The sequence below is a fragment of the Manis pentadactyla genome, chromosome 19 (genome assembly GCF_030020395.1).
Source record: "Manis pentadactyla isolate mManPen7 chromosome 19, mManPen7.hap1, whole genome shotgun sequence".
In the NCBI taxonomy this organism is placed as follows: Eukaryota; Metazoa; Chordata; class Mammalia; order Pholidota; family Manidae; genus Manis; species Manis pentadactyla.
Window position 1 is genome coordinate 3,320,253 of NC_080037.1, and position 27,851 is coordinate 3,348,103.

General features: G+C 50.8%; 1 protein-coding gene and 1 long non-coding RNA gene across 2 annotated transcripts in view; one reads left to right on the plus strand and one right to left on the minus strand.

The window, feature by feature from the left end:
* Positions 1–621: 621 nt before the first annotated feature.
* LOC130681725 (uncharacterized) lies at positions 622–19,501 on the minus strand. Its single transcript, XR_008994985.1, has 3 exons — positions 19,364–19,501; positions 4,039–4,162; positions 622–985 (listed from the first exon to the last, which is right to left on the minus strand). It is a non-coding gene; the product is annotated as an uncharacterized LOC130681725 (long non-coding RNA).
* The window catches only part of FAM78B (family with sequence similarity 78 member B), a 76,182-nt gene continuing 67,479 nt past the window's right edge, over positions 19,149–27,851 (plus strand). The window contains exon 1 of the mRNA XM_036877187.2: positions 19,149–19,432. Within this exon, the coding sequence (XP_036733082.1) occupies positions 19,170–19,432 (263 nt within the window). The 5' untranslated portion in view covers positions 19,149–19,169. The remainder of the gene's footprint in view (positions 19,433–27,851) is intronic.

A 27,851-nucleotide genomic window follows, 5' to 3' on the forward strand; every position in this document is an offset into this window, starting at 1 on the left:
AAATGGTTTTCTGGGGCAAGGCCACAGGGGCTTGGGCATCAGCCTGTGTGTAACCGAGGGCCACGGAAGGGTTTCGTCCTGGGAGGAAGGGTGGCGTGTTAGATGGCCTGGAATGTGGGAGGGCTGGAGGCGGGGAGCCGAGCAGGGACAGAACCGGCGGGGGAGGGGCCAAGCGAAGGGAAGCGACTGGGGACAGAGAGCAGGGCAAGGATCTGAGCAACGACAGCAGCGTGGAATTCTAAAGGTGTCCCTGGGAGATGAGCACGAGGAAGGGTCTAGGATGGCCTCACATCTCTGGCGTGGGCATCCAGTCGCACACCCCCTTGTGGGTGATACAAGCAGAAGAGAATTCATTCCCAGTATATTCCTTCTTTCTTCTTTAAAAAAAGTAACTACTTTCTAAGTGCAGACAGTGCAAGAAATCTTCCAGAAGTGAGATTTGCACTCACTCCTTCAAGGTTGATGTGTCTGACTCAGCAGCTCCTGGGAAGGTGAACATTGAGCCACGGAACAAGGGACTTCCATCTGCATCCACATAAACTGGAAGCCTGGCCTTACCAACCCACCACGGAGGCTTTTCAGTCAGGCTCTGTTATAGTAACAGAGCCCCCTCCGGCTGCCTGAAGCAGAAAAAGAATTTATTAGAGGATATTGGGTAGCTCAGAAAATCGCCAGGAGGGTCAGGAGGCCAGACTTGGAGGCAACATGATCAGGGACAGCACGTGGCCCCGCACCTGGGTGGCCCAGCACCCCGACCCTGGGCCCTGGAAGCCCCCAGCTGCCCTGCCGTTGCTGGTCCCCTAGAGCCAACGGTCTTGGCCGTCAGAAATGGGTCATGGCGGCCGCTGTTCGCCCAGGGTCTCCTGCTGCACCTCTGAGGGTCCAAACTCAGACCATGAATGTACACCCGCTGCAGGGACGGCAGGGGGAGCGAGGGCTGGCTTTCTCTTGGGCAGGGTGGCTCGTGATGCAGAAACTCCGGGACCTAGGAAGGGTTTTAGAGCATGAGATTAGAAAACAGACAAGGGTTAGTGTCAGAGGGCTAATGTTGGAGGAAGGAGCTAGAATGGAGCCGTCTCCTCCTCGCAGGGTTTCTGAACTGCTGCTTTTGTAGACACCACCACCTTATTTTGTCCTGTAGCTCTTTCCCCCAGACAGGAAAGCTCCCTGTGGCAGATGAGGCACCACTGACAGTTTTATGTGCCACACTGTGGGTGCCATGCACCCAGGAGGAGCTTGATAAACGTGGCATCTCCAAGCGCCCAATAACTAAAAACCAACTCTCTGCTTATTCACTCAGTGAGCACTTACCGCGCACCCACTGTGTGTCCTGACCTGCGTTGAGCATTTATTGCAGCTATTTCAGCGGGCAAATTGGCACACACATGCTCCAACCCCACAGTCAAAGGGCCTTCCGTGCAAAGTGCACAGAGATGATGCCTGGCGCTTATCACCAGTACAATCCATCGTCATTAGAGGGTCGGTCAGTTTGCCCTGAGAAAGAGGCCTCTGTGGCCATTCAGGGAGGGAGCCTTCCTCGGCAGGGCCACCCTGGCTGTACCTCCGTGGTTTCTATAGATGGCTCAGTAAAAAGAAACCAGAAGGGACATGGCACTGAGTTCCAAGGAGACACCCAAATAACCTTTTAGGTCATTTCGCCAGGCTCTTTGAAAAAGGTTGCTAGGCCTGCGGTGAGGCTTGGCCAACAGCTAACTGTTTCGATCTGTCTGTTCCCAGAGGGCGGTCATCAGGGGCGCTCAGCCGTCTAGGCCACCAGTTCCCCTGCAGACAGGGAGCGAGCCAACTATTCCTCATCCCGGCAGAGCCGCCCGACCCGGGAGATCTGAATTTCTGTGCGAAGAGAAAGTCATTTATCCTGCTTCTGCCACAGAGTTAACCACAACCCCAAGAGGCAGAAGTAGGGCTTCACTTCTCAGTGTTGAATTTCTGTGTTGAAGTGTTAGGAGGCCCCACGGGGCTCAGACCTGTTTCCCTGGAAACATAGGCAGAAATCATCTTCCAGGAAGCCAGGCACATCCACTGTGAGCAGGAGCCCCGGCCCGACACTGCCTGCACACTCAGCCACTTCCAGCCGACTGGGGCAAGTGGGTCACCAGAACAAAGGGTAAGGTCAACGGCCCAGCGCCCGCGACAACAGGTGCTTCTGTGTCTTGCTGGCAGATTACAGGAGGGTCTAGTGTGGACTCCTGACCTGGGGCAGGATGGGCCTGTACAGATTGGGGCGCGCTGAGGGTAGTCTCTCGCTCTCCAAAATACTTTAGGTTTCCACGCTCGAGGCTTTCATGACTACGGCATCATTCTTCTGGATGTGAGGCTTGTTAAAAGCCAAGTCTTTAAGTGGCCTCGTTTTAAGTTACTTTTTGTCTATTTCCACTTCCACACAAGATGGATTTAAAATGACTGAAGAAAGGTCTCAAGTCAATAAGAAACTTACAGACTTAATTAATAAGAAACCACTTTAAGAAACTAGAAAAAAAAAAAGTAAGTTAAACCTACTATAAGAAGAAGGGAAATAATAAGAGTCTAAATCAATAAAAGAAGAAAAGTAAATAGCAATAGAGAAAAATCAATGACACCAAAAGCTGGTTCTTTCAGAAATCAATGAAATTCATAAACCTCGTCAGACTGGTCACAAATAAAAAAGAGACAGAAGACACAAATGATGAAATCAGAATGAGAATGGCTATCACAACAGAGCCTATAGAGTTAAAAGCAAATTATGAATAACTTTATGCTAATATGTTCAGCAACTTAGATGAAATGGTATAAATTTCTTGAAAGGCATAACTTACTGAAGCTTTCTCAGAAAGAAGCAGATAACCTGACCTAAGAAGTCTTAAATCTATTAAAGAAATTGCATTTGTAACTAAAGACCTTTTCATGAAGAAAACTCCCTGACTTTAGAGCAGATTCTACTGAACACTTAAGAAGTTCTGCACAAATTCTTCCCAAAAGTTGAAGCAGAGTGTGGTAGGCAGAATGATGGTTGCCACAGATGCCCATGTCCTAATTCCCTGGAATTTATGAATGTGTTGCTTTATGTGGCAAAAGAGACTTTGCAGATGAGATTAAACCAAGGGTCTTCAGATAGAGGGATTGTTCTGCATTATCCTGGTGGGCCCCGTGGAACCACAGGAGTCCGTAGAAGTGAAGGAGAGACGAGGAGAATCAGAATAAAGGAGGGACTGGAAAGTTCTGTGCTTCTGGCTTTGAAGATGGGAGAAGGGGCCATGAGCCAAGGAATGCAGGCAGCTCCAGGAGCCAGAGAAGGGAACCTGATTCTCCCCTGGACACTCTGGAAGCAAGTCAGCCCTGCCAACACTTGGATTTTTAGCCCAGGAGACTCAGTCTGGACTTTGGACCACTGGAACAGCAAGGCGACACATTTTTGTTGTTTTAAACCACTGAACATGTGTTAATTTGGTCAACAGCAATACAAAACTAATAAAAAGAGGGAACACTTCCAATTCATTCTCTGGAGCCTACTTTAATCTTGATACCAAAACAACAACGAAACCGCAGGATATAAACACTGACATCATGACCATATTTTAGCAAATCCAACCTAACAATATATAAAGCAGATAAATTATCACGACCAAATGGGGCTTAACCCAGGGAAGCTACTATGTCTTGATACTCCCCTGCTTTTCCAACCTGCTCCAGGCATCGTTAACAGACCTGGCCTCCAGCAACCCGTCCTATCTCGTCTTCCATCTGTCCCCATTCCACCCTTAACTCAGGATTTGCGTGCATCCGCCATCTCCCCATTCCCCAAACACGCAGCTGTCTCCCCATGCCCAGGCTTTCGCTCTTGCTGTTCCACTGCAGACACCGCTCTGCTGCCTACCCACTGGGGGGCACTGGCTCATCCTCCACATGCCAGGACAGACATCTTCCCACGATCTGAGAAAACTCCCCTTGTGCCTCTGGCTTCTCCGCCCCGTCTCCCCTCTCTCCCGCGGCACTCTAGTAGGCCTTCTGTTAGGGGACTTCACCTCCCACCGGAATGCTTACTTTCTTCCCACACTGCGAGTTCCACCAGGACAGGAATGGTGTCCAATTCATCTTTGAATCCTCAATACCTAGCCTGGTGCCTGGCACATGGGAGACTCTTCATAAATTTTTGATCACTGGGCAACTTAGGAGAGAAGGATTGACAGTCCCCTGAGATGCATTCCGGTGTTCTGCAGGACAGAAGGAACTAATCCAAAGGGAAGAAATGATCCTCGGAGGGAATTGGAAGAATTCCAAAACAAACACATCATCTTTTCCACTCCAAATGACATCATCTGACTTAGATGTGTTCAGAGCCCCACTATGCCAAAGCGAATAGAATACATGTAATATTCTATTTGAAGGTGATAAGGAAGATGTGATTAATCCTATTTTTCTGATGCAGAAACTGAAGCTTGGGAAGGATAAATTATTCACTCAAGATGATGGTGTGAGATAGTGAGAGCAGCTTCCTGCACGCCCAGCCTGGCTCCCGGGCCGCACTCTGCCTGATGCCTCGGGTGCCCACCCCTGCCTGGAGGGAGCGGAAATTAATAGGGCCTTTGCATTGGGCTCTATGCACCCCATCCACACTCCTGAACTGCCTGCCCTCTGGATGACTTCCACCACTGCTCAGGGGCTGGGGGCCCTCACTGCCTGGGCAGCCTGGGTGCCCTCTGATCTCTAGCCCTTCTAGGCATTGCTTTCACCCCCAGCAGAGTGTTCGGCCTCCTTTACTCCTCTTCCAAAGTCACTACTAAAAATGGAAAAAGACTAATTTGAATGAAAGTTAAATAGGTACAGCCAGACAGGCCAAGGCAGGGTAGGTCATTTTCCCCTTTTACATCTTAGAAATCGTCTCTCAGCCACAGCGCGCCAAGCCCATGGCGATGCGTCTCCCGCCCTGGGCATCCTGGGGACACTGCCCCATCTGCAGCGCCTGGGGCAGGTCCCTTTACCCTTGTGTGACACATATCTTGTCACACTGGTACCTCCAGTCTGTGTTTTGATTCTTACTGACTCCGCCTTTATCTTTACCCATTCTGCTCAACGGTCTCCCCATCCCCAGGAAATGTGGGTGCAGCCGACAAAAGCTCTGCCTCCTTCAGATCCCCCTCTTCGGGTCCCATCCCTCTCCATCAACATGGAAGGAGCTGAAGTCCCTCCATTGCTCATTCATAGTTTTCATTTATTTATTGTCATAATTTCATTTCTTCCTCTCTGAGGAAGAGATTGCTCAATCTCTTTATACCTCTGATTTATGCAATCTCAGTTTAACACTTTAGTTATTCCCATAGCAGGCTTGGGAAGATGCTCCCCCTGGGGGGGCTCTGGGTCTCTAATAACCAAACCGTAGGCTTTGCCTAATGCCCCCCAGATTGGAATTGAATCACAAAGCCCAGGGACACAAGCAGAGAGGGCTCTAAACCCCCTAAAATAGTAACAGTAATAATATCTGACAATGGTAAGCTTCTCACCTACATTATCCAACTGACGGCCCCCCTCAGCCCCTAACAGCCACATACGGTAAGCAGGGCACAGCAGACTGCAGCAATAATAAAAATAATTTCTCGTGCCAGGATTCAGTGCTCACAAAGATTCTGCCCTCCTGTTGTTTATCCTCACCTTTTTGCTGGTGATCTCACGTACTAAGGTCTTCCTTATTCTTGAGAAAGAGGACTGGATTGGCTCAAAAGTTTAACCCATACCATCAGAAAATACCCTCACTTCTCCAAGATGTTGGTCAGTTGCAGGAGGTTCATGTCCCCATAGCGTTGTCCTCTGAGTCTCACTTCATGTTACTTCTCAGCTCTTGGTCTCCCCTGTAACCCGTCTGACTGTTTGCCCTATAACTGACGGCTGTATTCTTTAATTCACCAACAGGCATACGTGTACACACACACGCATGCATCTTTATAAATAACGAAGACTGTTCTGAAGGTCTGGGGACCCAAAGGAGTGTGTCTTTTTTTTTTTTTTGCCTTTTATTTTACTTTTTTAAATTAAGGTGTCACTGATATACAATCTTATGAGAATTTCACATGAGCAACATTGTGGTTTCAACATTCACCCATATTATCATGTCCCCCCTCCCACCCATGGCAATCACTGTCCATCAGTGCAGTAAAATACTATAGAGTCATTATTTGTCTTCTCCATGCTATACTGCCTTCTCCGTGATCTACCCATATTGTGAGTGCTAATTATAGTGTCCTTAATCCCCTTCTCCCTCCCTCCCCACCCATCCTCCCCATTTCCTTCCTTTTGGTAACCGCTAGTCCCTTCTTGGTGTTTGTGAGTCTGCTGCTGTTTTGTTCCTTCAGTTTTGCTTTGTTAAATAATTTGGCACTTGTCTTTCTCTGCCTGGTTTGTTTCACTGAGTATAATACCCTCCAGCTCCATCCATGTTGTTGCAAATGGTAGGATTTGTTTTCTTCTTATGGCTGAATAGTATTCCATTGTGTATATGTACCACATCTTCTTTATCCATTCGTCTACTGATGGACACTTAGGTTGCTTCCATATCTTGGCTATTGTAAATAGTACTGCAATAAACATGGGGTGCATATTTCTTTTTGAATCAGGGATCCTGTTTTCTTCAAGTAAATTCCTAGGAGTTGAGTTCCTGGGTCAAATGGTATTTCTATTTTTAGTTTTTTGAGGAACCTCCGTATTGCTTTCCACAATGGTTGAACTAATTTACATTCCCACCAACACTGTAGGAGGGTTCCCCTTCCTCCTCATCCTCACCAGCATTTGTTGTCCTTTGTCTTTTGGATGTTGGCCATCCTAACTGGTGGAGGGCGATATCTCATTGTGGTTTTAATTTGCATTTCCCTGATAATTAGCAATGTATAGCATCTTTTCATGTGTCTGTTGGCTATCTAAATTTCTTCTTTGGAGAAGTGTCTGTTCAGATCCTCTGCCCATTTTTAAATTGGCTTATTTGCTTTTTGGATGTTGAGGCATAAGTTCTTTATATATTTTGGATGTTAACCCCTTGTTAGATATGTCATTTATGAATATATTCTCCCATAGTGTAGGATGCCTTTTTGTTCTACTGATGGTGTCCTTTGCTGTGCAGAAGTTTTTCATTTGATGTAGTCCCACTTGTTCACTTTTGCTTTTGTTTTCCTTGTCTGAGGAGATGCGTTCAGGTAAAAGTTGCTTATATTTATATTCAATAGATTTTTGCCTATGTTTTCTTCTTTGAGTTTTATGGTTTCATGACTTACATTCAGGTCTTTGATACATTTCAAGTTTACTTTTGTATATGGAGTTAGACAGTAATCCAGTTTCATTCTCTTACATGTAGCTGTCCAGTTTTGCCAACACCAGTTGTTGAAGAGGCTGTCATTTCCCCATTGCAGGTCCATGGCTCCTTTATTGTATATTAATTGGCCATATATGTGTGGGTTTATATCTGGGCTCTCTAGTCTGTTCATTGATCTGTGGGTCTGTTCTTGTGCCAGTACCAAATTGTTTTGATTACTATGGCTTTGTAGTAGAACTTGAAGTCGGGGAGCATAATCCCCCCAGCTTTGTTCTTCCTTCAGGAGTGTGTCTTTTACATGAAAAAATAATGCAAACCTTTTAAAATAGACATTGAATCTCCAGTGGGCAGTAGGCAGCTCTCCCTACCCATTTGGGGTGACTTTCCTCTTTCTCGTCTTCTCTTTGCTCTACTGTCTTCCCATCCCCCAAACTCATACTCGTTTCTGTGGGAGAACCAACCCGCACCTCTACTCCAGGTCTCCAAGTTCCTTGTCAGCAAACTCTCACCCTCGGCCCCAAGCAGTTTCCCAAGGTGTTGTTCAACAAAGGAACAGGAGGAAATCTGGAGATAGCCATGAAGATAATTGCTTTGAATTTTAAGTAACAAGGAAACTGACGCTCAGAGGCTTTACAGACCCTCCATGACCACCAAGTTGAAACCACTTTCAGTTCTCTGTTAACCAAAATACATGAAGCCTCAGGCATAACTTTCCAGTAAAGTTGCCAGGGCCAGGCTGTGGGCCTATTTTAAGATTCAATCAATTGCACTTGGAACATTTTATGGAAACTGCAGGACCTTCTCCACCCAGCTTGGTGGGGGTGTGGGGGATTGTGGAATGAAATTGTGTTGTGGGACCTGCTTGTGTCATGTTGTTACAGGACCGGGGTGTTGCCTCCAGTTGCCTCAGGAAGTGTAAACACTCATGTTATTTGGCTTCCAATGAGTGTGATTCTTACTGATATAAGGTAAGTTTTATTCCAGTAAACCCAATACCCAAGTGAAAGAGATGCTCACATTCTTTCCTTCCCTTTTGTACAGTTTTCTTCCTGTACTGCTCATTTCCTCTGTTATCATGTGACTGGGACTTGCTTTCTATTCATAAATCAGTAGTTTCCAGCAAGAATAAAAATAAGTACTTATTCCAATGGTAAATGCAAAGTTTACTGCCCTCGTGTTATGTTTCCTTAGCCTGGACTGAGGCTCAGGTTGAGTTTTCTGAGGAAACACAGCACAAGCTAGAACTCCCCACACAGCCAGTCCCTGGGGACCCCGCACAGTCTCCAGGGGTCCTTACAACCTCCGGTTACACCTCCAGACGCGTGTCCCCAACACAATGTAGATGGGGCAGTCCGGGAGGGGTGGGACCTGCAGCTTACGTGAAAAGCCCAAAGTGGCTCCTGAGAGAAGGGTGTCTTGTCCCCAGGCCCAGCACAGTGTCCAGAAGGCCTGGCACCAGAGCCTCTTTGCAGTGACGGGGGTGTCCTAGCAGGAGGCAGAGGCGGGCAGATGCAGGAGCATGAGAAAGTAGGTGCATGAGGGGGTCTCTGAGCAAGTGCCAGGGAGCCTGGGGGTCTCTCCCACCCTGCGGAAGAAAGATGCTCAGGATGTGGGCAGGCAGCAGCTCTAGGACTGGGATCTGGGCAGGTTACCAGGATGAGGCCCCCAGGTCACTCTGCGCATGTTTTGCGAACAAGCACTATGTAGCAGGCTGTGGGCTTTTTTGGACTTTACCATTTTATTTTTATGTATTTATTTATTGGAATAGAGTCAATATCATTAGGCCTTGTTTATGTACAAACAGCAATGAAAAAATTCAACATAGTTCCTACCTTCCTGAAGCTTATGATCTAGTAAGAAGCACAGATCATAATTAAAAAGTCACAGAAATGATTAACTAATTATTAACATGATAGATGCTGTGAGGAAGAGGCCCAAGGGGCTTTGAGAGCACACAGGAGGGAGCCCAGCTGGGTCTGGGGGGTCAAAGGCTGGCTGAGGGAGGGGCCTTGACATTGAGCTCTAAAGGATGAGCTGGTGCATGAAAGACATTCGCCTGGAGAAAAGTCCTAGAGGGAAAGAAATCAGCATGTGTTGAGCGTTCATTCATTCCATAAATACTTATTCATTAGGTATTAATTAACTATATTCCGGGAACTGTGCTGAGCATTTGGGATCCATTAGTGAGCACAAAGGCAGAGGTCTCTGCCTGCCTGGAGCTGGCCTGCTTGTGACATGTAAAGGGAGACGCACACAGGGTCAGAACTGGGTGGGTGGACACCATGGTTTGGCTGAACGGTAGGGAGAGCTGGAGGGTGACGCTGCAGGCAGGAAAGGGCCAGGTTCCAAGGTCTGCTTCAGCCCCAGAGGAGCCCGAGATCAGAAGGGGCCGGCCTTCCTGGGTGATGTACAGGCAGGGGCAGCACCCACTCATCGTTACATCTCCAGCACCGAAGCCAATGCCTGGCTGCTGCGCGGCACGCAAATGAATGAGTGCACACAGGCATGAATGAATGAACGGCGTTAGACAGGTCAGAAAACAATGGGAAGTAAGTTTCAGAAAGAAGACTCTCAGTGTAACGTAAAAGAAGAGATTGAGACACGAGACGAGCTAGGGGGAATTGCAGTTGTCTAGACACAGGTCTGCGTGTTCATTTATTCACGAATTATATACATCAGTGCCGCAATACTGATATATTCAGCTAATAAAACATACATAACAGTAGATATTTCAGCAAAAAGCTAAAAATAGAGAATGTATGATGATTTTCTCCCTCCGCTCCAGTGGAGACCATTTTCTGGAGCCACGCTCTGGAGGAGGACTGGACGGTGGCAGTGCGTCCGAGGACACGGGGTGCCCCTGCCCCCAGCGGACAGCAGGCGGCCGCGATATGAAGGGGCAGCTGTGGGTGCACGCTGGCACTGAGCAGCCGCCCCGGCTCCCTGGACCTGAACCCCACCACCTGACCCACGTGGAGGACTGCTGGGAAACACGTTTCATCCAAGTGCGGCAGGTAAAGGCCAAGGCACACAGGGTCAAACCCGATTATCCGCATTTGGCGGGATAACTCAAGGGGGAGGTAAGAGGGGAGAGGAAGGGAAGGTGGGTGGAGAGAGGCGATGGGGGCCAAAGCAGATCCAGAGAGAGTGACCGCCTTCTGCCGAGGGCGTGCTCTGACCAGGGTGCCCTCACGCTGTGCAGCCAGTGTACAGCTCTGCCCTCCGGTCACAGAACCAAAACAGAAAGCAGAGGGCTGTAGCCCCGAGGCCCGTCTACACTGATGATTCGTCCACTCTGGAATGCCTGCGTCAGGGACTGTGTTTTATCCAACCATTGCTCGTCCACTATGGTGCTTGTTTATCTATCTACTTACCTACTTTTTTTGGGGGATATAGTTGACACACGGTATTAGACCGGTTTCGGGTGTAGACATAGTGATCCGACAATATCCCATTACTAAATGCTCACCACGTGCGTGTAGCTTCTCTCGGAGGTGATAACGCCGACCACCGCTTCCCGAACCCCCACCGTGCACCAGCACCAGCCAGGGAGACTTACATTTCGCGCGTGCTCCCAGCGGCCCTACAAAGAGGACACCGTTCTCTCGTTTACAGACAAGGAAGATGAGGCTTAAGGACATCACGATTACACAGCTTGTTCCTGTCCAGACCGAGATTAGAACCCGGGCATGTCTGACTCCAGCTGCGTCCGCTTTTCACTGCACCTCCCTCGCCTCACGCGGACGGACACTGGGAGCCGCAGGCCCTGGTCCCAGCGTCCCTTCCCAGCTCCGTTGCCCGGCGGGCCAGCATTCCCATGAGCTTTGCTCAGCCACGTCAAGCATCCTTCCGCTCCTAATACCCAGCCTCTCTCTCAGCGTCTCAAACCTGAACGTCAAGGCTCCTGGTCCGCAGACCACAGCTTGAGTAACAAGGACCTAGAAGCTCACTACAAATGCAAAATCTTAGGCCCCACCTCGGACCTATTGAATCAGGACCTGCATTTTAAGATCCTCAGAGGGTTGGAATATGCATCATAATTTGAGAAGCACTGGCCTCAGCCTGAAGTGCCCTTGGCCTCCCTCCTCAGCGGGCTGCCTTTACTCCATGTTGCCTGGGCATTTACAGCCGTGCCAGGCACTGTGCTTAGCACGGGAGACCCAAACTCCAGTTAATGTGAGGCATGTACCCAAGATGATGATGATGTATTCACGAGAGAGACGTGTCAGGAAGTAGTATTTCTTAAGTGGGGGGTTGGGGGGGCTCTGAACAAGGTAAGACCAGGAGGCAGCATTTTCTAAGCCTCCCTGTCTCCGAGCACCATCACACTCCCAGGCGCCGGGAAAAGGCTCAATGATAGTCCTGGAAGAAAGCAAAGGAGGGAAGGTCCAAGATAAAAAGGGAAGGAGGGAGGAATGAGAGAAGAAAGGGATGCACTAAGTGTGCTTTCCAACGTGACAGCTCAGACAAGATGACGTCCCCACTGGCACGCTTCACCTCAGCACCCGGACACCTGCATCCGGGTCACTGTCGCCCACTCAACTCACCTCCTCTCACGTGATTCACCTTCAGTGGTATGCCCAGTCTTAAGCAACTAGCCTAGAAGTCTTGGATTTATCCTGGACCCTTTCTTCTCCTTTGATCTTTCCATACAGCTATTATAAAATCCTGTTATTCGAGTCATTCATGTATTAGTTACTTAGCGTCCACTGTATGTTCTGAGCAGGAGTTCTGGGGTGGAAACGATCACTTCTAGCTGACACACTCGCAGAGCCCTTATGAGAATCGGACGGCCACTGCGTGGTCAGAGAGATGAGAGTCTTGACCCAGCCACTTACTACCTGTGACCCTGGAACCACCCCTTACTCTTTTTGCACCGTCATCTGTGAAAAAAGGTAATGATATTACCTCACAGACTTAGGTAGGAATAAATGGAAAAAAATAAAGAATAAATGGAATAAAGGAATAAATGGAAAGCAGTATGGAGGGTCCTCAAAAAACTTAAGTTAGAAATACCATACAACCCAACAATCCCATTTCTGAGGATTTATCCCCCCCAAAAAAACAAATCACTGGCTCAAAAAATATGCACCCTATGCTCATTACCACATTATTTACAATAGCCAAGATGTGGAAGCAACGAGTGTCCTTCGACAGGTGAATGGATAAAGAAGTTGAGTTATATACGCAATGTAATGTTATTCAACCATAAAAAAATATTCTTGCCATTTGGAACAACATAGATGGACATGGAGGGTATTACGTCAAGTGAAATAAGCCAGGCAGAGAAAGGCAAAAACCATATGATTTCACTTATATGTGGAATCTAAAAAACAAAAGCACAAAAACAGAACACAGTCTTATAGGCATTGAAAAGTGCCTAGTGGTTACCATGGGAGTGAGGTTGGGGTCGGTGGGTGAAATAGGTGAAGGGGCTAAAGAGCAGAGAATCTCAATTATAATATAAATTAGTCATGGGGATGAAAGTACAGCATAGAGAATATAGTCAATAATTCTGTAACATCTTTCTGTGCTGACAAATAGTAACCACACTAGTTGGGACGAACATTTTAGAATGTAGATAACTGTTGAATCACCATGTTGTATACTTGAAACCAAAAAACATTGTACATCAACTATACTGCAGTTAAAAAAAAATCAACTCACACTTGTTTATGCCATTGGACATGTTTGTACTCATTCAACAAACCTAAATGCCTATTGAATGTCATTTTTTAAACTTAACTTTTTATTAAAATGTAAGTGACATGCAACATTATATTGGTCTCAGGTATACAACATAACGATTTGATATTTGTGTATACTTTGCAAAATGATCCACATAACAAGTCTATTTGAATCTGTCACCTTGCATAGTTACAAAAACATTTTTTCTTGTGATGAGAACTTTTAAGATCTCTCTCGGTAACTTTCAAGTAGGTAACACAGTATTATTGACTATAGTTACCATGCTGTACTTTATAACCCATGCCTTATTTATTTTATAACTGGAAGTTTATACCTTTTGGCCCCCTTCACCTATTAGAAAAGAAAGAAGGAATAAATGAGCCAAATGCCATTGCTATTATAATCATTGTCCTGGAGCAGGGCGGGGTTTGAAGGAGCGCTGGGGGACTGACTGAGACAAAGACGGAGCAATGGAAAGCATGGAGGCCTGTGCGGGACACGGTGAGCCATCAGCTCTGGCTGGGGCCCCAGGTATGTGGGAAGTAGAGGGAAGAAGGCTGGAGGGGCTGCTTGGGTCTCAACACGGAGCACTTCAGTACCAACCCAAGAGCTCTGCAGTGAATTTGATAGCAAGAAAAAAACACTGAAAGTTTTTAAAATAGGGAGAATCATGATCAGAAGTTGCTCTGCTTGATATGTTGGCTGACAGCAGCAAAGATGGAGAGGGAGGAACCTTCAGCCAGAGACGGGGTAGTCAGGTAGAGACCCTGGTTTGCAGGAAGAGAGGTGTTGACTCATGGAGATGGAGCAGATGGCAGTGCGTCCAGTGGAAGCATCTAGTGGGCAGGTGGACATGCTGGCCTTGAATTCAGGAAATGTTTGGGCTAGAGGACAAACTTGGAAGACATCCATGAACAATAATAATTAAAACCAAGAGCATGTGTAAATGCCCTGAGGGAGATCAAGGAGGGGAGGAATACTAGTCTAGGGGAACTGGGGAAGCCAGAGAAGCTAGGAGGGATTCGCAGAATTGTGGGACTAAAAGAAGAGGAGAGCATCGGACCCTACATATGAAGACCGAGAAAAGGACTTTGAACGTGGCAGAGACAGGCACAAGGGAACCTCAACAGGACAGCTAAGAAACTAGGGCAAGTTTCTTAATAGACTTCGGGGCCTAATGTACTGTGAGGCTGGTGGGGAGAGCTTCATAAATATTGGCTACTTGAAGCAGCTCCCACATCTTGGGCTGAATGCCTTCTGCAAAGCAGCTCAGGTTCACTGCCAGGGTCTCCTGAGCTTCAAAGCCTGGCCTGGGAGAGAAGTTGGTCACTTTGACTTAAAGTAATGGTGGGAGGAGTTCAGAACCAAAACACAGAGTTACTTCTTTGATCTTGCACTCTTTTGACATTGAGGATTCATTTAACTGCTTTCCTGTCTTCAGAGCATCTCAGCTAGCTAGAAACCCATCTCCATTTTTAAGAGCTCCAGAGCAATTCCTTAACAACTTCTGGTAGCCTGCTCTACAGTTTCTGCAAACCTTTGCCAAGCTCAATGAGAAAATAGGTGCCTGTGACCCAGAATTTCTGAAAAGCTCACTTGACAAACCAAGTAATGAGTCAACCAATTGGAAAAATAGAGTCAGAGATTGCCCTGCTTCTGGAAAGACAGAGTGTGGGGTCATTGGAGGCTGAAGGAGTGGATTGTGAAGGAGATGCAGAGGCCAGCACCCCAGAGGGGGTTCTGTAGGGCTCTAACTCGGAGAACTGAGGGGCACTGTCATGCACAAGGACATCAAAAGCATGAATACAAAGCGGCATTTGTGCTGTGCCCTGAGAATATACTCGAATGAAGTTATTCCCAAGGAATGATTGTCATCAAGCACTTGTCAGTGAAGTCTTTCCATTTCTTGGTGCCTAGAACAGATAACCCCTGAGGCCAAGGGCAGCACTTAAACTCAGGGAGGCACACGGAGGGAAAAGAGCGGGACGCCAGAGGAACTGTGTGCAGAGGATCAGGATAAAAATATACGCTTGCTGTAGGTAAGACGACGGAGCCCCCATTCACCTTACAAGAAATAATATTTCATTAGCTTTTTAAAAAATCATTTTAGTCACTCAAACATTTATTGAGTAGCTCCTGGGTGCCAGGCTAGGCAATGGGACAGGATGATACATTCCCTTGAAGGGTGAACAGCCTATTGAGGGAGATAAGTGAGAGCAAACGATTGTGAAACCGCATGAAACAGCTAACAGGCAGGCGCAAGATGCTGATGGGGGCAGCGGAGCCTTACTATGCCCGGAGAGACAGGGCAACTTGGACACTGTTGCACTCCTGAGGACCTTCAGTTGAGCTACGCGTCTGGTCCACTGGCATTTGCAGACTGAATATTCATGGATGAAAATTGTCTCCATTGAGTCATCTGAAAGGTCCCTGTCATGAGGTAATTTGCTGAGACACAAATTTGAATGGCTTAGCAGGAGGCCAGAGTGTACTTGCCAGCCACTGGCTAATGAGTGGACCACGCCTGGCACCTGGCATTCGTGTCCCAGCACAGCCAAGCGCTTTTCTTCTTATTGATGCCTATGTAGTAATTCTCATACTGTGATTCACATTTTTTTTTTCTTTGCAGAGCCAGGGAAAAAGGGAGTTAATAAGATGTAGTTTTAATGAAGTAAGGATTTTAATGGCAAAATTTATTTAAGTAGCTTTAGAAATTACCTTTAGAAATTGGTCCCACATTTATAGAACCATTAAGATTCTGAAAAGATCCCATACATTTTTCAGTCACACTTCACTGCTTTTTATAGTGTAAATTATATGTCAGGGTGACATTCATGATTTTGGAGTCTCACAAAGGTCACAGAAGAACCCTTTGAGAACGTCAAAGGTCCAAGCCTGTGAATAATGAGTTATATTTTATTGGCACTCTGCTGGATATAACAAGGTCTCATTTGAAGTTTGAAGAAAAGATATATCCTTCTTATATGATTTTTCCTAAATTTGGGCAAGGCCACAGTTCTATCCTGTTTATGAAGGCTTAGCATATGCTACCAGAAGGCAAAGGATGATATTTATCCACAAAATTGCAGCCAATTAGCTCAAATCAACAAAGATAACTACATTCCCCATATTGAGTGCTTTTCTCTTGGTCTATTTCCTGGAACCTAATGACGCTTGAAATGCAAGCTCTGGCCCCCTCCCCAAAACACCCTCCCTGTACCTCAAACTTACCATGACAAGACCCAAGCTCAATCTGCTTCCACTTCTGTCTCCTTGCTTTGACTATTAGGATCATATATATTTAATTGGTGAAACCAGAAAATTCAGAATTGGCCAGACTCTGCTCCCAACATCTAATCAGTAACCAAGTAACTCAATTTTACCTCTTAAACGGCTCTCGAATGCAGCCAGGGCCAAATCATCTGTCATCACCAGCCTGACAACCTGCCTCTAAACTGTCCTTGCTGTATGCTCCAGATTGATAGTTATTAACCTCAAAATGCAGATCTTGCATTCATTGGCTTCCACTGAAGATCAGGTTAGGGTCCTCTCAGCAACCACCTCCTGGCTAGTGATTCTAATGCTCATGGTCTACACATAACACTTTGAAATCACCTTGGCTGCGAGCTGTTATTCTCTGAAATACTGTGTTGTCGTGCCTCTATGTATTTTGCACTAGTCCAGCTCTTGTCCTACACTGCCCCTTCCCTCTCTGCTCTTCTTGGTGAGCCTCTATCAGTTACTGCAGGATCCAATTCAAATGTCATTCAAAGGAGCCACGTGTAAATCTCTCAGTGGCTCTTGTGACTGGGCTCCCGTAGCACCGGATACACACCACTATTAAAGCATGTGTCATAGTTTATAACACCTGTTAACAGGTTTATCTTCAGTGATCCGTGAGCTCTTGTTCACCTCTGAATCCTGGTGTTCAACACAAGGTTTGGCTCCTGCCAGGCAGTCAGTGTTTGCTCAACGAAAGGATCAGTGATTGAGATCTGTGGCAACAGAGTAAAATGAGAGAGGCCTATTATCAAAGGGCAGAAAAACGCTTTTGTGTTAACTATAAAGTGAATCAAGGTGCCAGGAAAGTTAAAACAAGGATGAAGAGGGCTTTTAGATCTCAACTGACTTTTAAAATTACTCATCACATCTGTCCTAGCTAAAGACTAACCCCAGCCAGCCTCCTGCAGTCTCTAAGTCGGAGTATCTCACACTGAGGCACCAGATCCTACAAATGTTCAATGCTTACAGAAGACAAGAAGCTACTGGCTTTGAAAATGTAAATGTAAAAAGATGCCCTGCAAAAGCATTTGCTAAGTTTTTTTTTTTTCTGTTTGGCACAAATCAAACACACGACATGGGTCACATTGTACATAATGTCCAATATCTGTGGTGGCAGTTCCCCCTGGTCAGTTACAGGGAGGCCCTCCTTTGTCCACTCTTCCATTCATGCAGAAACAGCAGTTGGTCAGACTATGTGCCAGTCATTGTGTAATGCTCTGCAGAAGCAAAGACAGGAATGGGTCCGAGATTCCAGGCTTTGTATGGGGGCAGCAGGATTACTACAAAAGGGGATCCTGGACTTGTATCATTAACAGGTACTATTTCAATCCAGCCTGGTTCCAAAATGTCCCCAAGTACCCCTTGTACTTAGGTCCCTGGTTACTTTGTGTAATGTCCAAGCAGCTGCCAAGCCTTCTAATCCAGCTAGATGGTCGTGCTGGGCACAACCTGTGTCTAGGATGCAGCTACATTCAAACTGTGGTGTTTAGCGTGAATCTACCGCTGCTCAAATTCCCCAATGTGTCGGGGAGTAAAGAGCATCTTCTAAGAAGGAACAGGTTCGAATGCAGACCCGACCTCCTGCTTCAACCAGAACTCTTGGCATTTTGGTTACTTGGTTTCAGGGCACGGAGAGATTCTGTGGGCCCTCCCCACACAAAGTGGACAGTGGTGGAGAGAAAAGCTTGCAAAGCAAATCCTGCGTTTCGTACACTACTGGAGCCCCGACTGCACCCGTCCTCAAAGCAGGACACTAGTGGACCTCAAGCCTAACTCACGAACCACCTTAAAATAACTGGACAATCTCCATATCGCTGCCCCCACCCCCCACATTCACTGCCGGGTCCCACATGGCTGTGACTCTGAACAGCGCCGCGCCCTTCGCGGCCCACCTGCCGCACCGGCCCGGCGGTTCCCCGCGCCCCTACCCGCAGCCCCTCTCCGGCCCCACGTCGCGGCCCCAACGGGTCTGGGGTCCCGGCGCCCCCACGCGCAGCCCCTCCCCGGCCCCACGTGGCGGCCCCTCCGGGTCTGGGGTCCCCGCGCCGCTACCCGCAACCCCGCCCCCGGCATACATGTCGGCCCCTCCCGGCGCCAGCGGCCCTTTAAACGGCCCCACCCCGCATATTACCCCCCGCACCACGCGGACGGCAGCCGGAGAGGGACAAAACTCATGGCGCACAGCCAGCTTCATCCGCGGATCCCGTCCCGGGCGGCCCAGCCCGCGGGGCCCTCCCCCTGGGCCACAGCTCCCGGCGCCCCCGGCCCCTGGCGGTCGGCAGAGGAGTGTCCGCGCGGCCCAGCGGCGGGGCGGGGCGGCGGGGGTGCAGGTCGCCGCCGCCTCCGCCCGCGCCCGGGCCGCCCGCTCGGCCGCCGCTGGGTGCGCTGCACGCGGGGGACCGCCGCGGTGCAGAGGCTCATGCGGCGGCGGCGGCGGCGGCGGCGGCTGTCGCTGCTGCAGCCGCGGAGGCAGACGCACCGGGCGCTGCCGCCGCCGCCGCCCTCCCCCGGCTCCATGCCGCCGCCTCTCCAGCGAGGGGCGGGGGGCTCCGGCCCCGGGTGGGCGCCGCTGCTCTCCGCGCCGCTCCCCTCCCTGCCCTCCTCGCGGGCGCTGGAGCCGGCGGGGGCGCCCTCCACCTCCTAGGAGCGCACGCTCGGCGCGCCCTGCCGGAGAGGGGCGGGCGGGGCGGGGGCGGCGTCGGGGCGGCCGGGACCCCGCGCGGCGGCCGGAGGAGGGGGCTCCCCCGGAGGATGCCCGGCGGCTGCTCCCCGCTCCGGGGCGCCAGCTGAGCGGACCGGCACCGGGAGCAGGCGGCGCGTCGCCATGCCGGCGTGACGGGCGCCCCCGGCTGCCCCCGCGGGCCCCCGCGCTGCCCCACGCCGCGCCGCGCCGGCGCCGGGCCGCAGGATGGGCTGTATCCAGAGCATCACCTGCAAGGCGCGGATCCGGCGCGAGAACATCGTGGTGTACGATGTGTGCGCCACCATCGACCAGTGCCCCACGCGCATCGAGGAGACCTCGCCCATCGTCCTGCGCTACAAGACCCCCTACTTCAAAGCCTCGGCCCGCGTGGTCATGCCCCCCATCCCCCGCCACGAGACCTGGGTGGTGGGCTGGATCCAGGCGTGCAACCAGATGGAGTTCTTCAACACCTACAGCGACCTGGGCATGTAAGCGACCGGCCGCGCGGAGCGGGAGCGGGCGCCGGGCCCCGTCTCCTCGCTCCGCCCGGCCCTCCGCCCTAGCTCCTCGCGCTCTCCATCCTCCTTCTAAACCTGCCTCCCGCCTCCTCTTCCACCTCCCTCCTCCCAGCGCTTTTGTTTCAGCGGCAGGGCGGGTGTAGGGAGGCTCCTCGCGGGGGCGTCTTCTCGTGGTTCGCCTCTGGCTCCCCATAGACGCGAAGGGAACCGTGCCGGCGGGAAGAACGCGCCAGGGACGGTTCGCGAGACGGGGATGGGAGCGGCTGGCGAGGGCCCGGGGAGTTTCGGGGCGCTGTCTGTGCTTTGTGGGGCTTCCGGCAGAGTTTGGGGGACCTGTGGCGAGAGGAGAGGAGTGTCGGGGGCGCGTGGGCAGTGCCGCGCGTCCCCTGGAGAAACCCGAGTGGACTTGGAGGGGGTCCCGGGCGCCCGAGCGGGACTTGGCGGGTCTGCTCTAGTTCCCTTGACTGTAGAAGTCGAGTCCGGTGCTCCTGGCCAGGAAGCCCGCAGGCGTTTCCATGCGGATCCTCAAGTCCCGCCGAGCCCCCGCTACGGCCCGGAGCGCTTCGGACCGCACGAGCTCCGCGGCGGCGGGGACCGGGGCGCGCTGGGTGTCTTATGCTCAAGGAAAGCATGGGTCTCTTGTTTAAATGTCTGGGGTCTTACTCCAAACTTTATCAATTGCGGCGCTGGAAGGGAGTCCCCGGCGCCCACCACGTCCTGCAGGAGAGCTGGGAGCTCTCCAACTTCCTTCAGCAGCGCCGCTCGGCGCGCGCCTGGCTGCGCGGCTGCGGGGGACCCGGGACCGCGGCGACCCGGGCCGCCAGGAGCCCACCGCCTGCCCCGGAGTCTCAGGCTGCGCTGTGAAATTTTCTGTTTTCGCAATGCTCTGCCCACCACCTTTCAGAAGTTGATCCTGAGCAGTTGGCAACTACAGTAGCTGAAAGGTTTGGGGCCTGCATTCTACCTGTTTTGCAATGTAGGTCTAGAGCACCCCAATTAGCCTGCAGCCCCCAGGGAATCCCTGTTCTGGAAATGCAGCCTCATTTCATTCATTAATTGAAAACTCTAGCGCTATCAAGGTTCAGCTATTGAATATGACTATGGGGTGGGCGAGTTCTGTTAAAGGTTTGTTTTGTTTTTAACAGCAGTTTGCAGGCTTCTGGTTGCACCCTGAGAGCATGTAAGTTAGCACTAGGCACAGGTGCTAAAAAGAGTTTAGACAGGTCATTTGCATCCCTCTCCTCCCCCAGGAGTCTGAACTTCTCTCTCTAAGCATGACAGCTCACTGGATGCTGGAGAAAGGTCAGTCCTTGAGAACGCTGGGAGAGTGCAGTTTCCTTTATGCCTTATACGCGGGGTTCTTGTTCTGGAAGGCAGCTGGATGTGAGAAACAGGGGACATATTATTTTGGGTGAATCATGCGATTTAAAAACAGACACACCCTCCAAACAATGGTTATATCTGAACTCATGTGTCTCTCAAATGCTGTGGTTTTTTTTTTTTTTTTAGAAACCCATTATTTCCAACAAAGTTGGAGAAAGTCACAGACTGGGCAAAGGCCCTCCCCTTTGTCTCCCTGGCCTGCCCCTTATGGCTGTGTGCATCCTGTTGGGGCCGGGGGGCCGGGGGTAGGGGTGGTCATTGCTGCCTGGCCTGTAGAGGCAGCCAGGAGGGACTGAGAAGGAACAGCCCTACTTTTCCCGAGACTGCACAGCCATGGCCGTTACCTCACATCTCTTGTAAATTAGTAGATCAAAAGCAAATAAATAATTCTTCCCATTTGAAAAAATATATTCTACCTCAGAAAAAGCCATGTTGAGATATAAGCAGGCATGAATTTCCTTGAATCTATGGGAGGTTATGTATCCACAATGGAAGCAACTTCCATTGAATCGGTACTGGCTCTGTGGGACACGTATTCCCTCACCATTCCTTGCTGAATTCTTGCCTTTGGGGTTTAGAGAGAAGTTTTGCTTTGAAGCTGCCACTGCCAGGATTTTAAGATCCTTGATGTCCATATTGTTGATGGATGGGAACAAAAGCAGTCCCCAGGAAATCAGGAAGTATGTTATTGTAGATCTGTCCAGAACTACCGGTGTTCATGGTTGTAATAGTGTGTGTTTAAGGCCACTTTGGAGCCCAGATTTGGTTGAACCAATTTCCACAAAATGTGTATGCCCTGCTCGCTTTTTCATGGGATTATAAACTTTTTCGTGGGAACTCATTGCACGAAAGCCGCTGCAGTCTGTTAGTTACTATGTCCACTTTAGCCAGCGCCGGGAGGGCAGAACACCATGCCAAGCCGCGTTTTCACCCCTGTGCAGTGCCCTTGTTACATAAGGCCTGATACGATGATGTGTAGGTTAGACAGCAGCCTTTTCCACATTGTAAAAGTGACCATGCCAGAAGAAATCCACCACTTAAAATGGCAAAAAGCCTCTGTCTACCGGCTTCAAAGAAAACATGAGCTTCTGTGGTTTCCACAGTCCTGAGAAAGGGTAGGCTTCCGAAAGAGCATTTGGAGTAGTAGATGATCATTGTGGCCGGGCTTAATGTGAACATGAACTCAAGTGACCTGGGACTTCCTCAAAGCCTTCTGTAGAAACCGGGTTGGTGAGTAATTGTGGCATGGATTTATTTTTCATTTAGCCCTGTGAGGCCTGTGAATGCAGCCCTTCTGTAAGCCCATCCTCCAGGGAGGATGGGACGCTGGCTTTTCTCAGTCAACCCGTTAATAAACAAATATTGACCAAATGCCTCCAATATACAGGCACCAGCAAAGAAAACAAGGGACTAAGCAGGCAGCTTCACTGTTCCTCGGTGTAGGAGGCAGGGACACATGCAGAGAAAGCCAGAGCCCCCAGGGACTGTAGGAGACATGCTGGGGGGAGGGGTGGGGACTGAACCTGGGCTCGAGGAATGGGTACGACTCAGCTAGGCAAGGAGAGACCAATCCTAAAGGGGAAGGACAGCATAGGGAGCCCAAAGGTGTCCTGAGGGGCGAACGTAGGCTCCCTTAAGTAGAACACTAGGTGGTGAGGTCTGGCGGAGAAGGCCTAGGACAATCTGATCTGGAAAAGAGGAGGGTGGGGTCAGGTCTTCTTACCGAGACAGTCTGTCGGAGCTCTGCAGTCCTTCTTCATGCCCCCCGGGCACGCAGGAGCTTTTCAGGAGAGGCATAAGACCCTCATGATGGAACGGTTCCGAATGCTCCAGTGTAATACCCAGGAGGGCTCCTGAGGGGGCTGAACAAGGATGGAGTCCATGTGTCAAGGGTGGATGAGGTGCATCCACGGTCAGGGGAGCGTGGCAGTGGCTACCCAAAGGCCCTTCCCGCTCTCTGAGCTCACGTGCATTGCCTTCTAGGGGCATAAAGGAACCCTCTGGTCAGCCCAGGGCCGCTGGTGTGGAGCCGTCTCCACTGCCAACCTGGAGGACCTTGGCCTGGGTGAAATGTTAGGAGGTCAGAGCTCACTCCTGTCCTTCAAAGGACAGCTCCTACCTGCCTCTACTCCCTCAGCACCAGCATTATTGAGGGTCTGACTCTGTTACCTATTCAGTTCGGTCCAAGTCCTGGCTACTGTTTATTCCAGAACTGTTCTTGCTCCGTCTGTCTGTGATTCCCACGTTGGCCAATCCAGTAGGCACTTTGGAGAGAGACTCACCTTTTCAGCACTATTTCATGCAGTTGACAGCTTCCTCTGCCTTGAGTCACCCCCATCTTTTAGCTTTCATGCTATTTTTTGAGGTGTTCCACTGTCTTACCTCCACACCCCGTTCATCAGGACACTCTGCGTGCTGCACTCTCCCTGGGTCACTGCTTCCAGCCCAGCCGTGCAGCTGCTCTCTGGGATGCATAGTCACCTGCCCTTTAGGGGGTTGTGTCTGCATTTCCCCGTGGCTGTCTGAAAGACGGCAAAGCCTAATGCATCCAAATCTGAGCTCCTGATCGCCATTACATCTTCTGCCCATCTTAGTAAAAACACCTCCAGCTCCTGAGTTGCTCAAGATGAGACATCTCTGTGTCATCGCGGACATTTCCCCCCACATCCAGTCCATCATCAGATCCTACCGATCCCGACTCAGGATAGCTCTGCAATCCTGCCGCTGCCCTGTGTCCACCCACCCATCTCAGGACATGTCACCGCCCACTGTCGCCTGCTCCAGCAGAGGATTCCTGACCAAACCTGCCTCCTCCATTCTTGCCCTCCCTCTGGTCTCTTCTGCACACAGTAGCCGGAGTGATATTTTAAAAGCATAAATACTATCACTTACCTGCTTAAACCGTGGAATGACTTTCTATTGCAATTGGGGTAAAATTTGAAGGCCTCTCCCTGCGCTGAATTTCTGTTCTGAAGCCATGTCAGCCTTCTTCTGCTTCTTCAAAGGAACCGGCTTCATCCCGGGTCAGAACTTTTCCACGTGCAGCTCTGTCTGAAGTGCCCTCCTCGCCTACGGTTCCCTCGCAGTTCCCTGCTCCTCAATCACGCTGCACCCTCAGAAAGGCCAGCTCTGATTTTACTGTTTAAAATAGGGTTCTGTTCTCCTTGGATGGTGATAAAGCATCTTTTGTCCCAGTTAGTAAGAATGGAACTATGTTTATTTCACCTGTGGCCCACCCACTAGAGTGTAAACTCCACAAAGGCAGGTGTTGCATCCGTTTTATTCCCTATGAACAGTGCTTCGTCCATGGTAGATGTTCAATAAACATTTAATAAAAATAAATAAATGAGCTGTTTTTCTGACCTCAAATAGTCTTTGTCGTCTTCAGCAAATCCCGCCTCTTCACATCAGCTTTCCACACTAAACCCCAGGCAAGCCTTGAGCTCTAGACACTGTGGCCGTCACTGAGCACGGGAAGAGTTTCACTCCGCTGTGCTTGGCTCGTTGTGTTCTGCATCCCCCACCAGAACGCACGGCTTGTTTTGTGTTTTGTTACTTCCCCTGCCTCCCTGCGGTGTCCTGCGCACCAGGAGTGGTGTTTGCAAACACTGAAGCCCAACTCTCAGGTCATTTAATCTACCCAGGCAGGCGTGACATAGAAACCCTGAGGTGCTGTTCCACCTGCGTCACTTACTCGGGACCTCAATCCCTGGTCTGTGCAGGTAACGGCCCTAACCATTGCTTAAACACCTTGCCCGGGAGTGTCAGGCCCCCAGAGCTAATGCTCCCCTTCTTGTGCACAGCTGCACATGCCTGTCTAGCACGGCTTTGGGTGTGGCCCTCACTGGCCCCAGAGGTGCCTCCTCTGGGCATTTTGCTCCGGGAGGGCCAGCCCAGCCCATCTGCCCAGGGGGGCCTGATGAGCCTCCAGACCACTTGCCCCCATACCCACCCCCCATTCCCATCAATACCCTTCACCAGAAACATGGGGGACCCCCACCTGCAGCGTCAGATGGCAGAGCAGGGTGCAGTCCCCTTGTTAGAGGCCTATGTGCCCTTGAAGGGGAGATGGCCTGGCCCTTTGCCTCTAATCTTCTCTGTCTCGGCCAGAGAGGAGCAGCAGAGGATTAGCTGGTCTTACCAGGAAGCATTGAGCTCACTGGAGATAAAGAGCAGCTCAGAGTTGGAGGGGTGGGAGGAGCGGGGAAGAGACCAATGAAGGGCCCATGAGTTGGAAGGGGAGAAAGAAAAGGGGAGTTAAAGATGCCTGGGATGCTGAAAGATGGCTGCATGGGCGCAGGTGGGACCGGGAAAGCAGACACAGCGGCTGGGAGTGTGTCGACTGTAGGGTGTCTGACCTTCCACATGGCCACAGAGGCAGGTGCTTCGCGTTCCAGGTTAGGAAAGAAGGCTGGCAACTGGTAAGGAAATGCAGAATACGGTCTGGGAGCCCGGCTATCCCCTTTCCCTCTGACGTGGATAGCATGCTCTCCTGCCTGGCCCTTCCCTCAGCCGTGAGCTGGATGCCTACCTGGTATGTGTTCTTTCGTATGTAACAGTAATAGCAGTGTAACCCCATTCCGCTTCCCAGACCCGATTCCAATGGGTGTTAGGTATGTGGGAGGGATCTTCCCATACTAACACCAAGCAATTCTCCAACACCAGCAGAGTGTCTGAGAACTCAATCCTGATGCCATCTGCCCAGAGGCAGCACCAGATTCCCAGGTTGAGGGCTCCTTCCTACACGACTGCCCTCCACCCCTGACTCCAGACACACCGGTCACAAGCCCCGGGCAGTTCCCTGTGCTTCTGACCTACCGGCTGCACATGGGAGGTTCCCACAACCTCCCCCTTAGGTTCGATTAATTTGTTAGAGTGGCTCACAGAACTCAGGAAAACACTTAGTTTACCAGTTTAATAAAGGATATCATGAAGGATACAAGTTAACAGACAGAGGAAGAGACATATAGGATAAGGTGCTGAATAAAGGAGCTTCTGTCCTCGAGGAGGACACGGGGCACGGGGAGGCGTCTGGCTCCCGGAGCAGAGAAGCTCGCTGACGGTGAAGCAGGATCCGAGAGAGCCATACGCTCTTCTCAGGGGTTTTGTGAGCACTTCACTGCACAGTCATGATTGACTAAATTATTGGCCATTGGCCAATCCAAGCTCCAGCCCTGGCCCTTGGGTGGGGACCAAAAAGTCTGTCATTAACATGATAAAACACCCATTTCACTTTTAAGACAGCAGTGTTTTCAGGAACTGTGGATAAAGACCAAATATACCTGGGAAATATGTAGTTGGTCATCCGAATGACCAAATGTGTATTTCTTATGACTCACTATATCACACTACCTTACTGACGAGGAAACCGAGGCCCCAGGAGAGCAGACAGCACGCGGGGGACTGGGTATCTAGTAAGAGGCGGAGCTGGGACGTCTTCTGACCCGCGCCCTGCCTGCCTGTACTCTGTCGTGGCTTGGCCCGGCCGGCGGGGGCACAGGTCAGCGCCGGGAACCCAGTGTCATGGCTGCCCAGGGGGCCTCCTTCCCCAGCGGCCCCAGAGGAGATCACAGGCCCCCAGAGCCGCAGCAGCTCCGTGCTCACCAGCCAGTGGAGCCGCCACTGATAAGAAAAGTGGTCACACACGGGAGAGGGGCACGATTCCTGTTGTGCCGACATTAAACAGGCCCCAAGAAGTGGCCATACTACATAAACTGGCTATTGTGAGAAGGAATCACATGATCCTTCTGGTGAGAGTCACAGGGCCAGGGCCCGCCCTGGGCCAGGGGTGCCTGGGAGGGCTTGGAGCCCCCACGCCAGCAGCAGAGAAGCTCACAGCAGGAGTTGCCCCCAGAGGCCACCATGGGGCAGGTCACCCCCTGTTTGTACGAGTCCAATCAATGAGGCGTTTTGGAGTTGCTGTGCTGGGTTTTAGCCCAGGGGGGGTGCACTGTGCCCCCGTTCACAGGAGGACCTTCAGGGTGGGGGAAAATCAGAGGTCTGTGCTGGGCGCTTCCCCCACGTTGCCGGGTGGAGATCCCAGGGTGAGGGGGTCTGTGTGCAGCGCAGGACCACGGGCAGCGCCCAGCAGGAGTGAAGCCATGACCCCTATGGGAGGCATTCTGAGCTCCTCTGCAAAATGTCACTGTTCCTCTGGAGTTTTCTGTTCCTTTCCAAACTGGGCCTAGAAGTGCTGTTTGTCCTGGTTTGTGTATTTCCTCTCTCGATGCGACCACTGATGCGAGGTGACTCACAGGGAGAGGTATGGGGATGGGCTGGGGCAGGCTCCCCGGACAGCTCCACTTCAGGGACCCTGCTGGCCAGTCGGCTGCAGGTTCAGCCCCACGCCCCCTCCACCAGGGCAGCCCCACACAGTTACCCTGACCACTCAGTAGCTAGACTTGGGAAGCCATGTGTCCCTCAGACCCTCCAGATGGTTGCTGTTTGGACGGACAGTTAGGAGAAGAGGACGCCTTGCTGGTAGTGGGAGGGACGCGGGCTCTGCCCAGCTCTTGGGCCCGCCCCCCTTACCCTGCCCCAGCTCCCAGGAATTCTTGCACTGAGGCTCCTTCTTCTCCCAAGGCCCCCACAGGCCGTCCTGACATCATGGGGCCCCTGCTTCTTCGCTGGGTCCCAGGATACCAGGCAGTTGGCACTGTTCACTGAACCGGCTCCCCAGCATGACGGGCGTTCGAGTTAGAAGACTGGGATTGCTTGCCAGCTGTGTGACCTTTGGCAGGTCCCTTAACAACTCAGTGTTGAGTCTGCGCACAGCCACATGGGCAATAGAAGGGCTGTCCTGTCTTCTCACTGGGTCAGGAATCAAGTGAGATGAGACCGTAGAGGTTCCCCAAACTGTAACGTGCTCCGCACATGCTGTTTTTATCATCACGGGCATGACCGTTACTGCTGGACAGTGACTATGGATCAGCCTCAAGAAGCAGGAAGGTCATGTGTGTGGCCTTGCGGCTTCCCTGGGCAGAGAAGCACTTGGACCCTCAACAGA